Source organism: Lithobates pipiens, unplaced genomic scaffold (assembly GCF_037356315.1).
Source record: "Lithobates pipiens isolate NorthernLeopardFrog02 unplaced genomic scaffold, aLitPip1_a1.2 Scaffold_10, whole genome shotgun sequence".
Classification (NCBI taxonomy): Eukaryota; Metazoa; Chordata; class Amphibia; order Anura; family Ranidae; genus Lithobates; species Lithobates pipiens.
Genome location: NW_027507686.1, coordinates 166,799,081 through 166,813,371, shown reverse-complemented (window position 1 = coordinate 166,813,371; position 14,291 = coordinate 166,799,081). Strand labels below are relative to the sequence as shown.

General features: G+C 42.0%; 1 protein-coding gene across 1 annotated transcript in view; it reads right to left on the bottom strand.

Annotated features, from left to right (window-relative positions):
* Positions 1 to 4,339: 4,339 nt before the first annotated feature.
* CDCA5 (cell division cycle associated 5) overlaps positions 4,340 to 14,291 on the bottom strand; it is a 40,605-nt gene continuing 30,653 nt past the window's right edge. Inside the window, exons 6-8 of the mRNA XM_077459309.1 lie at positions 9,625 to 9,663; positions 8,891 to 9,385; positions 4,340 to 4,984 (exon numbers count right to left, since the gene is read on the bottom strand). Coding sequence (XP_077315435.1) covers positions 4,904 to 4,984; positions 8,891 to 9,385; positions 9,625 to 9,663 — 615 coding nt within the window. The 3' untranslated portion in view covers positions 4,340 to 4,903. The remainder of the gene's footprint in view (positions 4,985 to 8,890; positions 9,386 to 9,624; positions 9,664 to 14,291) is intronic.

Genomic DNA, 14,291 nt, shown 5'->3' with positions numbered 1-14,291 from the left:
GATGATCTGGTAACTCCCTCTCTTTTTGCAAAGTATTAGCAGTCATGCCATACTGCCTGAAGGGACCTTGGTTTTCTCTAGCCATGAGCCCTCCAATGAGGATCCCTCTTTTTTCCCCAGCTTCACTCATCCAAACCCGCAGAAACTGGAGCTTTGGATAAGGAGATGCAGAGGTGAAGGTTAGAGGCTCTAGGTGGTTCCCTGGAGCTCATATCCACCCTTCTCAAGGCCAGAAAACCCAAACAACTGCCAGGTATGCGAGCATCTGGGACAAAATATTGTCACATAGAAGGGGCCCAGCCTCCCCTTTTACATCCAGTGTGTTGGGGTTCCTTCTGACTAACCTTGATCTAGGTCTCGGTCTAACCGCCCTCAAGATTCAGGTGGCAGCATTATCAGCCACAACTAATACAAGATGGGCAGAAGACCCTCTAGTCATATTCCTCAGAGGTGCGTTGAAGACCCATCCGCATGCTAGGAGTTCCTTTTCAAAGTGGGATCTCTCCTTAATCCTAGATCCAATCATCCATTTGCACCTGTAGAGCAAGTCGTATTCCTTTTGGCTATTACATCAGGAAAAATTTCTGAGCTTCTTTCCTTGGGTATAGGCGACAGTCACATCATCTTCCATGGTTTGTGCCCAATGCCGCATACACACGACCGGACTTTCCAGCAGACTAGGTCCAAAGGGATTAGTTCATCGGGCAATCCAATCGTGTGTGGGCTAGTCCACTCGGGGGGGGGGGGGGGGGTGGGGGTCTTATCGCCACATTTCTTAGGCACTACTGCATTGATCCAGGAGCTCTTATGCCCTGTACAGTTCATGCAGCTATCTTTCTCTAATATTGGTGGGTTGATGCTCATCCGTATGCTGCCATGGCGGCACCAGAAAATGTATCTTTACTCACCATAATTTTCCTTGTCTACTCTCCCACCCTTGGTATTCTATATTACAGAGAATGCTAGTCACTGATCTTTAGGAAGGCGTCAAGGCGGAGCTCTATCATCTATCGGAAAGTAAAATTACAGTAATTATTAAACAATTTTATGTTTTCACACCACTCTCCTATCAATGCCAAACAATAGCACCTGTCAGTACCAATCAGCAATGCCAATTATTGGAGGAGGTGGCCTCGTAGGGCACAACTGAAATCTGTTGATGTTTATTAATGCCACATGCTGATCTTTAATATAGTAGGTAATCACCACACTACTATTTACATTAAGACCCCTTTCACACCAGGGTGGTTTGCAGGTGCTATAGCATTAGAAATAGCGCCTGCAATCCACCCTAAAGAAGCTGCACCATTATGCGTAGTGTGAAAGCCCGAGGGCTTTCACACTACAGCAGTGCGCTGGCAGGACGTCAGGAAAAAGTCCTGCCAGCAGCTTCTTTGGAGCTGTGAAGGAGCGGTGTGTTTACTGCTCCTCCACCGCTGCTCCCCATTGAAAATCAATGGGGCAGCGCTGTAATAACGCCGCTATTGCGGCATATTGCCGGCAGTTTTAACCCTTTCTCGGCCGCTAGCAGGGGGTAAAAGCATCCCGCTAGCGGCCGAAATGTGCCGCAAATCCGGCGGTAAAACACTGCTAAAAATAGCGGCGTTTTACAGCCCACGCTATGGGCGGTGTGGTGTGAAAGGGTTCTAAACGACTAGACGTAAAATAAAAGGCATGCTGCTAAGCACTATTACGTGTTCCTATACCACACCAAAAAAAAACAAAAAAAAAAAAAGAGCGTAGCTCTAACTTACTAATCAATAAACAAGAATGGTGGAACCCTCTAATGTAGGGAAATCTCAAACATCAATACTACCACAATACCGGTCTCTGTGATCTATAACAAATAAAACTAAGCAGGGATGGTGGAAACCCCTCCTATAGATAGATATTTTCCATACAGATTAACTTCCAGTACAATAAGTCCAGTGATGTGCGATTTCCCATGTAATACACATCAAAATGAGACTAAATTTTTATTAATTTTTTTAAACTTAGCAAGGATGGTGGAAACCCCTCTACAGATAATTGCAATACAAATTAATTTCAAGCGAAACAACTTTTTAGTTAGGAGGTTCACACCATTATGACACTGGAATTTTTTAGATTGTTACACTTAATTCTATACATTTTAGTTACTATTAAGTTGTGAATTTTTGCACTGCAAGTAAATTTCCCCCCACCCTTGCCAAGTCCATGTCTTTATGGACCTTGCTTTGTTGACTGGTTCGCAGTAATGTTGGAACAGGAAGAGGTCATCACCAAAGCGTTCCCACAAAGTTGGGAGCATGAAATGGTCCAAAATGTTTTTGTATGCCGATACCTTAAGAGTCCCCTTCACTGAATCGCAAGGCCCAACCGCGGGGCGGGAACCCACACCATAATCCCCCCTCCACCAACTGATTTGGACTAGTGCATGAAGCAAGGTTTATAAAGACATGGGTAAGAGATTGGGGTAGAGGAACTTGACTGGCCTGCACATTGGAGTGGAGACTGCGAGCCAGGCCTTCTCGTCCAACATCAGCGTCTGACCTCTTGCGCTTGTGGAAGAATGGTCAAGCAGTCCCATAGACACACTCCTAAACCTTGTAGACAGCCTTCCCAGAAAAGTTGAAGCTGTAAAAGGGTGGACCAACTCAATATTGAGCCCTACAGACTAAGACTGGGATGCCATTAATCACTTCAGCGAAATTTCTTCCTCCATTGAGACCGATATGTATTCTACATATTTTTGGTAAAAATAATTTTTATTTATTTTTTTGCAATAAGCAAAAGTTATAGCAGCTACAAAATAGGAGATAGATATATACACTAGTAATGCTGGTGAGCTGCGATTTTTATTGGGACTGCGATGGACAGATCAGACACTTTTTTTGGGACCATTGACAGTTATACAGTGATCAATGCTAAAAACAGCCACTGATTACTGTATAAATGTCATTGGCAGGGAGGGGGTTAACACTAGTGGGCGATCAAGGGGTTAAATGCGTTTCCTAAAGAGTGATTCTAACTTTGGGGGGATGGGACTGCCAGTAGACCAATCGCTGTTCATACTTAGTATGAAGAACAGATCTGTCTCCTCTAGTGGTTAAAGTTCATGTGCATGTAAAGGCAGACATCCCAATACTTTTGAGAACACAAAATAAAAATATTTTTTACACATGCGCATGTTTGAATTTTGGGGTGTACGTCCTAATGCAATAGGCTGCACACACCTATGATTAATTGGTTTATTGTACAGTGTACATTACGTTTGGGAATAGGTTTAGTTCATGTTTGAGCACACTGGTTTTATTAATTATTGAATAGTATTTTGCAGCACAGTACCATTTATTTTTAAGCAAGGTCTGATATTGCTTAGGGGTGTTTGGATCACAAGGTTAAAAAGACTTGTGAGGAAAGGTCATTCACATCTACATGTCTTAAGCCATTTGCAGTGCAGCTTTGAAACCAGTCAGACCCTTTTAAGTTGGCATACAGCCAAGGTTATGTAACACAATGTAATCTGTGAATCAAGGCCAATGTCTATTAACTTCATTAAAATATTTAATCTGTAGACATTGCCCAGTCATTAGATTTATAGATTTTACAACTGTCCCGGGTGGTGTTTTCATCCTAAACATCCAATAAATGTTCTTACACTAGAATGTTATCTGCTGTGATTGGTGTTCGGTTTCAATTTTCATAACCTTCTGACGTTAACAGAGTGAAAGTAAACCGACATTGACTCTTTACCAGCTCCATGTACATAAACTCCGTGCTTTGACAGATTCACAAGATACCACCTCAGACCTTAAAGTGGGAGTCAGCGGTTTATTACTGCTTTAAAGTGTTACTAAACTCAGGACCATGTATTCACTATATCTGGTCTCCCACAGGACATGGAAATACAATTTTAGTAAAAATATTAACTGCTAGATACCTTTTCTCATCAGCAGTATAGTAGTCTTGCGACTTCCATCAGTGTCCGACCAAGCACTGGTTAAAGCTTGTAGGCGTTTTCATCCTCCTCTGTGTACTATGAGGCCACATGACCCCTGACCCTTTGTATGGACAGTGCTGATTGGCCATGTGCTGATCACATGCACCGCACCCCCCCCCCCCCCCCCCCCCCCCAAAAAAAAAAAACTAGCACTACACACCAAAACTGAGCATGTGCAGAATGCCTCCTAGGGCTCTGTTCTATCAGGAGAGGGATTGGGGACAGTAAAAGAAGGGGAGGATAGGGGAGACAGGACCAGCCTTTACAAAATGCAGAGGCTTAACCCCTTAGATTCCACAGTGCTTATAACAGGCATTTGCTTTACTGCACACAGACCAATTTTACTAACACTTCAAATTTTCTTATTTATTTTTATTTAAATGCGTATATCCGAATGCCTGCTTGCTCACTGTTAAACCTGGTATTATACTCATTGCCAGCATTGCTACACATTTCCTTTTAACCCTCAATTTAAAGGAATTATATGTCAGGATTATATATACACAGTACAAAATATACAGCATTCACTTTTTTTGTCAGTATGTATGTTCAAAGTTTCCAGCATTTGCTTATAAGAGTGCAGGTTTTGCTTTTGTAAACTGACATTCTAGGAGTAAGGCCTACTAAAAGAGCCTTCATGGGGGCCAAACTCACTTTAGATTTACTAATCTCAATTATTACAACGGGGACATTGATTAGATACTTGTAACTCTGGAGTAACATTTACAGTTTAGAAACTACAAATAAATTATTAAAAAGAAACAGATCTCATTACAAGATATATTTAGCATAAAACCAACTTTCTAAAAACATACAAAGACAAAGTAAGATGTAAATAAGAAATAAAAAAAAATGTATCTAAAAAGATCTATAGGAAATATGTACAAGAGAAAGTCCATAGCAATAGAGTCCCAGTTTCTGTCACTCCACTACTAGATCAAACTTCTCAGCCTCTTCAAACTGGGCATTCATGGTGGCAGCCCATTCATCAAGCTCATATACCTGAAAAACAGGAACAGAAATAACTATATTATACCCAGGTTATTATCAAGAAAAACATTTTCAAATACATACACACACACACACACACACACACACACACACACACACACACACACACACACCAGGATGGCAACCGTTGAACAAAGTTATTACAGCATATGGGGGCTGACACAAACTCTCAGCTTTTCTTGCTTAAAGTGGACCCTTCAGCATATACTTTGGCATGTTTACATGGCAAGTAATGTGGTAATATAAACCTAGGTATTTATTACTTCTCATGGAGATCACAGCGATTCTGCTGACAGTGATCACCTTTACAAAGCCATCTTTATTGAGTTATCATCCAGGATCAGCATATACTTCCTGGACTGAGATGCAGGCTCAGAGGACACGGTCATGCATGTAAATCCTGGTGCCTCTATAGTTCTTGGCCAGGTTCACAAATATCTACCCCTACTACAGCCTCTCACCTCGTTACAAAAAATAAATTGAAAAAAATGCAGACTTATCCCCGGGGGAAGAGACAGAGGAAATGCTTCCTTCTGCCTGCAGCAGACGGAGGACATCATCTCAGCCTAGAAAAAGTCACTTCCCTGGACTGGAGCTGGAACTGTGCTATTTTTTAATTGGGGGGGAGCTTTTATTTTAAATTAACCACTCAAGGACCAGCCTCGTTTTGTAATTTAGGTGTTTACATGTTTAACCACTTAAGGACCGCCTCACGCCAATATACGTTGGCAGAATGGCATGGCTGGGCACAAGCACGTACAGGTACGTTGCCCTTTAAGAACCCAGCCGAGGGCCACGCGTGCACGCTGCCAGCGCACTCGCAACCGGAACCCGAGTTCCGTGACTGTAGGACCTGCTCACCACCGGTGTCCCGCGATTGGGTCACAGAGCTGAAGAACGGAGAGAGGTAATTGTAAACAAACCTCTCCCTGTCCTTCCTAGTGAGCTTGTCACTGATAGTCCATTCCCCGTCATAGGGAACGACGATCAGTGACATCACACGCCAAGCCAGGGCCCCCTACAGTAAGAAACAAAAATTAGGTCACACTTAACCCCTACACTGCCCCTAGTGTTAACCCCTTCACCGCCAGTGACTTTTTAATTGCACTGATCGCTGTATTAATGTCAATGGTCCCAAAAATGTTAAAATGGTCCGATGTGTCCGCCATAATGTCGCAGTCACAAAAATCGCTGATCGACGCCATTAGTAGTAAAAAAAAATAATAATTCATCAAAATGTCATAAAAACTATCCCCTATTTTGTAGACGCTATACCTTTTGCACAAACCAATCAATAAAACGCTTATAGCGATATTTTTTACCAAAAATATGTAGAATACGTATCAGCCTAAACTGAGGAAAAATATTTTTTATATATTTTTTGGGGGATATTTAAGCAAAAAACATTGCATTTTTTTTCAAAATTGTCACTCTATTTTTGTTTATAGCGCAAATAGAAAACCACAGAGGTGATCAAATACCACTAAAAGTAAGCTCCATTTGTGGGGGAAAAAAGGACGCCAATTTTGTTTGGGAACCACATCGCACGACCGCGCAGTTGTCAGTTAAAGCAACACAGTGCCGAAGCGCAAAAAGGGGCCTAGTCCTTTAGCTGCAAAATGGTCCGGGGCTTAAGTGGTTAAAACAGTTTTTTTGCTAGAAAATTACTTAAAACCTCCAAACATTATATATTGTATTTTTTTTCTAACACCCTAAAAAATAAAAAAATTGTGTCCATTGCAATGCTTATTTGCACACCGTATGCATTCCCCCCCAAAAATAAACTTTGTTATATTGTGAAAGATAATGTTACGCCGAGTAAATTGGTACCAAACATGTCGCACTTCAAAATTGCGCCCGCACGAGAAATGGCATCAAACTTTTACCCTCAAAAATCTCCATAGGCGACATTTAAAAAAAAAAATTCTACAGGTTGCATGTTTTGAGTTAGAGAGGAGCTCTAGGGCTAGAATTATTGCTCTCGCGCTACCGAATGCGGCGATACCTCACATGTGTGGTTTGACCACCGTTTACATATGCGGGAGCTACTCACGTATGCGTTCGCTTCTGCGTGCAAGCTTTTTGGTTCTTATTTAAAATTTTACTTTATTTTTTCACCTTTTAAAAAAATAAATAAAATTGGATCACTTTTATTCCTATTACAAGGAATGTAAACATCCCTTGTAATAGAAAAAAGCATGGCATGTCCTCTTAAATATCTGGGGTCAAAAAGTCCTCAGATTTCATATTTGGACTAAAATGCGGAAAAAAAAACAAAAAAAAAATTGTAATTTGAAAGAAATGACAACAGAAAAATGTTCCTTTAAGAGGTATGGGCGGAAGTGACGTTTTGACGTCACTTCCGCCCTCCTATGGTATGGAGACGGGTGGAGGACCATCTTAGTCTCACTCGTCTCCATACCCAGGACATGACAGGTCCCGATCGCTTCTGCCGCTACCGACGGCTCCGGTAAGCGGAGGGCATGGGAGAGGGAAAACGTCTCTCCTGCCGCTGATAACCGTGATCTCGTGGCAAATCCGCCATGAAGACCACCATCATCGTAAACACGACCGCCTCCTGTAAAGATGGATATCTCGGTTGTGGCAGCAGCTGCTGCCGTTACCGAGATATCCCTCTTCAAAGTTTCGACGTATATGTACAGGAGGCAAGTGGTTAAACATGGTACTGTGTCTGCATACTGTGACATGACAGACTGTTTACTTTTATTGAATGAGCATATGGCTTAATTGCACTCAGTTTTTCTTGGTGCACATTACTCAAAGTTTATTACTAGAAACTCATCATTTCACCCATTCAGGTCAAAGTAACAGTTTGGCCCCTCCTCCGCTGTATATGCTTGCCTTCTTCCTGCTCCCACCAAAAGTCAGAGTCCTGTGAAGTATTATGGTACTTCTGGGTATGGTGGAACACATGACCCTTTCCTCACATGATGCAGTGCTCATTGTTTTGTTGGCCAATCACCAGATTTAAGCACTGTTATACTGGGATGAAGGAAAAAAGCAAGAGCCCTTGGCCCGTGTGCAAGTTTTGACACTGATTTAATACAGGGCTTCTTTACTCATGGCCCTAACGGGTACACAGGGCAGCATGGGAGCACAAAGAATGCAAGGGTTAATATTAAAAGTGGGCTTCTGAGAGGACCATTTACTTTGCCCTGAAAGTAATAAGTTCACCATGAACCATTTAGGGAGTATTCTGGTTTGTGTTCATGGCTGCTTAGGTGCCATAAAATGTAATTCTGCAAAAATTTGACAGTAATTTTTGTTCCCTTGTAACTCTGGAGGGAGATTCAGAATGGATAACAGATGAGTAAACTAATGTTAATTTGAATAAATATTGGGCAGGCTTCTATAGATCAAAACATTAGCTGTCAACAACCCCGATTTAAAAAGTCCTAGCCAATATACATTACGTCTATGTATGGAACTTTAAGGATCAGAAAGGGATTTGAATTAGTAACAGCTTGTCCTTCTTTGACCCCCCACAGCTGCTGTGCCGTTTTAGATCCCAAGTGTGTGCCTCCCTGCCTGTTCTCTTTTAGCAGAGCTTGGTCCCTCAGACTGTATTGTCCACTCTCAGCGATTTAGAAAGTCTACCCCATTTTTGTGAAGCCCCTGCAACTGACACAAAAGGCCAAAAGTGGACATCCTAAGTTTACAATAACGTTACCCGTTTCTAGAGGAAACACTAGAACTGAGTCAACTTTCTGGGCATATACCTAAAATAAATCATTTGTGAGCCTTCCATTTCCTGATGGTGGGAGGAGCCTCATTTTATCTAGGATGATGACTGGTGAAAGACAATCAATACCAATACAAAAAAAAATAAAAAATCATAAGTAGCATTCTGCATGGCTGAGAATACCGAGTTCTCACCCCAATCTGTGGAACCTTCCGTTTCCTCCTCTTCTGCTTGGCTAATGCTACTCCAGGAATATTAGTATCTGGTTCTTCTGCAGCGAGTGCCATTGATGTTCCACTTGCACTTTTATTATTTGTCTTTTTATTTTCCTCTCCTAGGTTTTTCTCTGCCTCTTCCTCTTGGCTTTCAGAACCAAGTTTATCAAACCCAAAAAGCGATCTACGTCCTGCTTGCGGGGCTGGGTTTGGAGTGGAAGTATCCGAGTCAGTGCCTTTGGTGGGACTGTAGAGAAACGAGCCACCATTCAATGACATTTCCAAGCGACTGTAAGAACGTCGCACTTTCTGAGACATCACCTTCGCTCTGTCATCATAGGAAGGAGACTGAGGGACATTCAGCAGGATCGGAGACAAGACATCTATTTTAGAAACAGGCTGATCTTTAGCTCCATTACGCACATCTTGAGACTTATCAAGGATTGCATTTTCTTTTTCCGAATTTGGTGAAATCTGAAGAGTATAAAACAAAGAGGTTTAGAAACTCATTTTTATATTGGCTGAGCTCAAGCTTCACAGAAATTTAAGAAATCACTACTGAATGGAGTTATGTCAAATTATTCTGCTGCATATATATTTCTTTTAAGAGGTATGCAAAATGTACAAGTGTCATGGGAACATTTGAGACTTTGATTTCAACTACTTTTATAAAATGGATGCAAGCACAAAGCTGCATTACTGGGATAACATACCCTTGAACTTCTTCGTAGAGTAGATGTAACATCGGGAACCTAAATGTAAAAGGAAAAAAATAAACATTAGACAAATCAAAACCATTTAGCAAAATTAAATGTGTTGATCCAATGTTCAGGTACAAAATGCTTAAAAACCATTCGGATAATCCAATGTGGTTTGACATGGAGCCTAACTTTCTCTAGTATTAGAAACAATCTGACTTTCTCTCATTTGGTGTTCCTCCCCCTTTGTTAAAAGGCATTGCACACTTTCAAATATTTTTGTGGTTTTAACTAGTGTAGTTACATTCCCTGTGTTATTTGTTTGCCTTAATTTGCCATAATGATTGGTTCAGTGAGCTTGTCCCAAGGGACAAGCAACTTTTTGTGCTGGGTCACACAATGTCCAATCCTTGCCATTTCCTCTATGTTGCATCATAAATGTGGGAGTGCTAATGTGATTAAACATATCTTCCAGTATGGCGAGTTCTCAGTTAATTGCTCTGCCTGTTTGTGTCCGTTTTAGATCTAATTACTACTCATCTCTCACCTGCATAGACTGAAAGACCCAGGGTTTGGGGGATATGACGCTTCTTCACAGAAAAATGTTGGTTCTATAGACAGAGGTCATGCATTAATATGTGCAGTGCCATGTGGCATGTTTGAGCACAAACAAACTTCTGGCACAGAAATGTGAAGATCTAGTCTACTATAGGCTGCATGTACAGGGCAACAAATGAAACAAACGATCAATGCACATCTTAGGCAGATAGAATGTTTCCTAATAAAACTTTAAAACTGTCAGATTATACTACTATATGCAATATACCTGAAGAGGTGGCAAAGTTCTGTCTTGAAATGTGGTGGATTTTATACAAATACATGTTTTTAGAGGCATCTGTATGCAAACACACTTATGCAGTGTACACATGATTGAATTGTCCGGCGGACTTTTTCATCGCAAAGTCTGGCGGACTTGGAAAGTAGTTTTGACTCAAAATTTGTCCGCTGGACTTGGCTTTCAGCGGACAATCCGTTCGTCAGTGTGCTAGTCCAGCGGACTAGGAATGACGCATGCTCTGAAGCAAGTACGAGAAGGAAGCTATTGGCTACTGAACTTCTTTTCTAGTCCCGTCGTACGTGCTGTACGTCATCGCGTTAGAAATCGCCTGACTTTCGGAGCGTCTGTGTGTGGCCAAGTCCGTTCGTTATAAAGTCCGGCAGATTGTTTGCCGGACAATTTGATCGGGTGTACGCAGCATTACAGCTTACAGTATACAATAGTCATCCACGCCGATTAGGAGTTGCTTGGGAGACAAATGCAACTAAATATGAGGTGCATTTTGCCATAACTTTTTTTATTGCCTGAAATTCATTCCAAACTCAATCTCCAGTCAAAAGAAAGGGCTACAGAGAAGTGAATTTTTTAGCAGGTGTTGCACTCCTGGAGCAGAGTATGTCATGAACACTCAACTGCACAGAAAAAAAACCTGAAACTAAAACTCATAATATAACATAATATCCCTTCCAATGCATGAATATTTCACCATACTTTATCCCTGCAAGTACAGAAAATAGGTGTTGATCTGTCAGAAATAGTGTGCTTCTAATGTCCTGTTTGGGCTGATAACAGCTCTTATGCTGCACTTAAATCCCAACCAGCATTGTCAAATTTGCCTGCTGGACTACACTATGTGTAGGGAAAGAGCTCTTGCAAGATCTAGCTCTGGGGGTGTGTCTACATTAGTAGAAACTGAACTGACATGCTTTAGAAGGGAAGAGGAAGGCTTGGGGTTAAATTTGGGTAATGCTTGGACATACACTTTAATAAGTTGAGTGTTACCAAACTTACACACTGACCATCTTAGAAAAAGCCTTTATAATACTTTTAGATGTAAGCAATTTACATAATACTACACAGCATTTCAACTGGTACATTACAAGTGTGCTTCCTAGCCAGCTTTTCATAAAAGCAATTAAATTATTTTTTACTGTATATACCAGGGATTCTCAAATGGTGTGCCACCTGAGATTTGCAGGTATGCCATGGGAGTTTTAAAAAATGTAAAACTGCTAGCGTTTTGAAACCTTGAACATATCGAAAAATGAAATGGTAAATCAATGTTGCAAAAAGTAAAATTAACATATATAAAAACGTAATCTGTCATTCATTGGTTCCTTTCATAACACAAGACTTGCGCAAGGATCTCAGGAGAACTCGATCGCTCTAATTATAATAGGAGACCATTCCAACTTTGATGCTTATAAAGTTTGTTCATTGTGTAGCGATGGAGAAATATTTAATCATGTCTGGAACTCTGAAACTGTTAAATAGAAAATTGAATACTTACCTTTCCATAATTTTCATTTCCTAGTGCCTATCTATGGCAGCATATACATGGTTGTTACCCTGCCCCCAACCAATCCACAGGACCCCCCCCCCCCCAATGTGCCATTCTTGTAACTAGACGCAAACATATATATAAAAAACAAAAAAAACAAAGGGAGGGCATATGCTGCCATGGATAGGCACCAGGAAAGGAAAATTACAGAAAGGCAAGTATTACATTTTCCATTTTCCTGGTGCCTTCATGGCAGCATACATAGGTTTATAAACTCGCTCACAGGCAGGGTTGCTGCAAAAAAACAATTTTAATTTAGATTATAGAGCAGACAACTGCAACGCTTTTTTCCTGAAGTCACGAGAAGTAAGCGAGTCTGAATCAGGACTATAGTGGGTCAATAATGTGGTGAAGGACGACCAACTTGCCGCACAACAGTTTTCGGCGAGACTATGGCAAGAAGAGGACATACCCTTTTGTTGAATGTGCATTGATTGATTTTGGAACCAGAAGACCACTAGCCCGATATGTTCTCTGAATGAGACGTACGATCCAACATGCCAAAGTAGTCTTTGATGCCGCCATTGCCCTTAGGGATCATAAAGCTGCTGATCTTTACGGAAGGGGGCGGTTAGTCTGATGTAATGACAGAGTCCTTCCTACATCCAATTCGGGCAGCTTTGAGCTTGCTGGATATTCTCCAAAGCCTGGGAGTACCCATTCTTGGTTTAGATGATAAACAGAGGGAACTTTAGGGATGAATTGGTGAATTGGCTGGAGGACCACAATCTGGAAAGAATGTGATATAGGGATCCTCAGCTACCAACACATGGATCTCTGAGACTCTTCGGCCAGAGGTAATAGCAACTAAAAATGCTGCCTTTAGAGTAATGACTTCCAGAGAGCATTCTTCCGTAGGAGAGAAATGGAGGATCTGCAAGTATAGCGAGTACCAAAGGAAGATCACACTTTGGATATTGCGGCTTTCTTGGAGGTTTTAATCTAACGACTGCCCTTATAAACGTCCAGTCCTAGATCTTATCCTTTCTGAATAAATAAAATAACTTCATGGGTTTCTGGTTTTAATGGGTCAAAACTGTTAGCGTCTGCAAATTCCAAAAACTTCTCCCAAACCTTATAGTAAGTGCTATTGGTGGAAGCTTTTCTGGATTGAAGTAAATCTTAACTACTCTAAGGGAGCAACCTATTTTCTCCAGCTTTTTCTGCTCAACCTCCAGACCCTCAAATCCAGAACCTCTGGATGTGGATGGAAGAGGTTCTCCTGGGACAGAAGATTGTGTGTGACCGGAAGTGTTAAGGGGTTGTAGAGGGAGAGTCTGGACAGCAGGGTAAACTAGGGTCTTCTTGGCCAGTAGGGGATGACCACTAGGATGATCACCTGTTCTGTTAGGCGCTGAAGGAACCTCAAAATCAGGGGGATCTGAGGGAATGTATATGCCAGTTGGAAGTTCAATGGTTGGACTAGGGCATCCACTCCCGCTGAACCTCGGACTGCAAACATTGTGAAAAAGCAAGGTGTCTTGGTATTGAGGGGGGATGCAAAGAGGTCCACTTGAGGACTGCCCCTTTGGTGGCAGATCCATTGGAAAACATCCTGATTCAAGGACCACTCATTGCTGTCGATGAACTTCCTTGATAGGTGATCTACCAGGTGATTCTCGAAAGGTGGGATGTAAGACACTCTGAGGTTGATGAGGTTCTCTTCGTCCCAGAGCATTATTGGGGCCACCACATTGGACAACGACCTGCTGTGTGTCCCCCCCCTTGATTCTGGACATAAGCCACTGCCGACTTGTTGTCCATTTGTAGCAAAATGGATTTGCCCCTCAGAGGATGCCAGATGAGATATCGCCATCCAGGTTGCTCTGAGCTCCAGAATGTTGGACACCACGCCTACCAAGTCGAACTGCCATTTTCCCTGGACCAACTGACCTTTGAAGTGGCCGCCTCAACCCAGCCGACTTGTGTCTGAAGTAAGAGTGGTCCAGGAGATGGGGCCAAGGTGGCAGTGATTTAGCAGGTTGTGGGGTCTTGTCCACCACCATAGACTGGATTTCATTGAACAAGTTATTAGGATTTTCTAGGGAGCTCCTTTTCCACTGGGAGAGGAATCCTCGCTGAAAAGTGCTGAGGTGCCACCGGGCCCATTTCACTACAGGAATGCAAGAGGAAAATGTTCCCAGAAGACTCAGGCAATTCGCTGCCGACAATGTCTTGCTCGACATCACTCTCCCCACCTTGGCTATGATTAGTGAGATCTTCTCCGGAGAGAGCTGGAACAAACCAACTCTTCAGATAGTTTATTAGCCAACCGTACCTTGT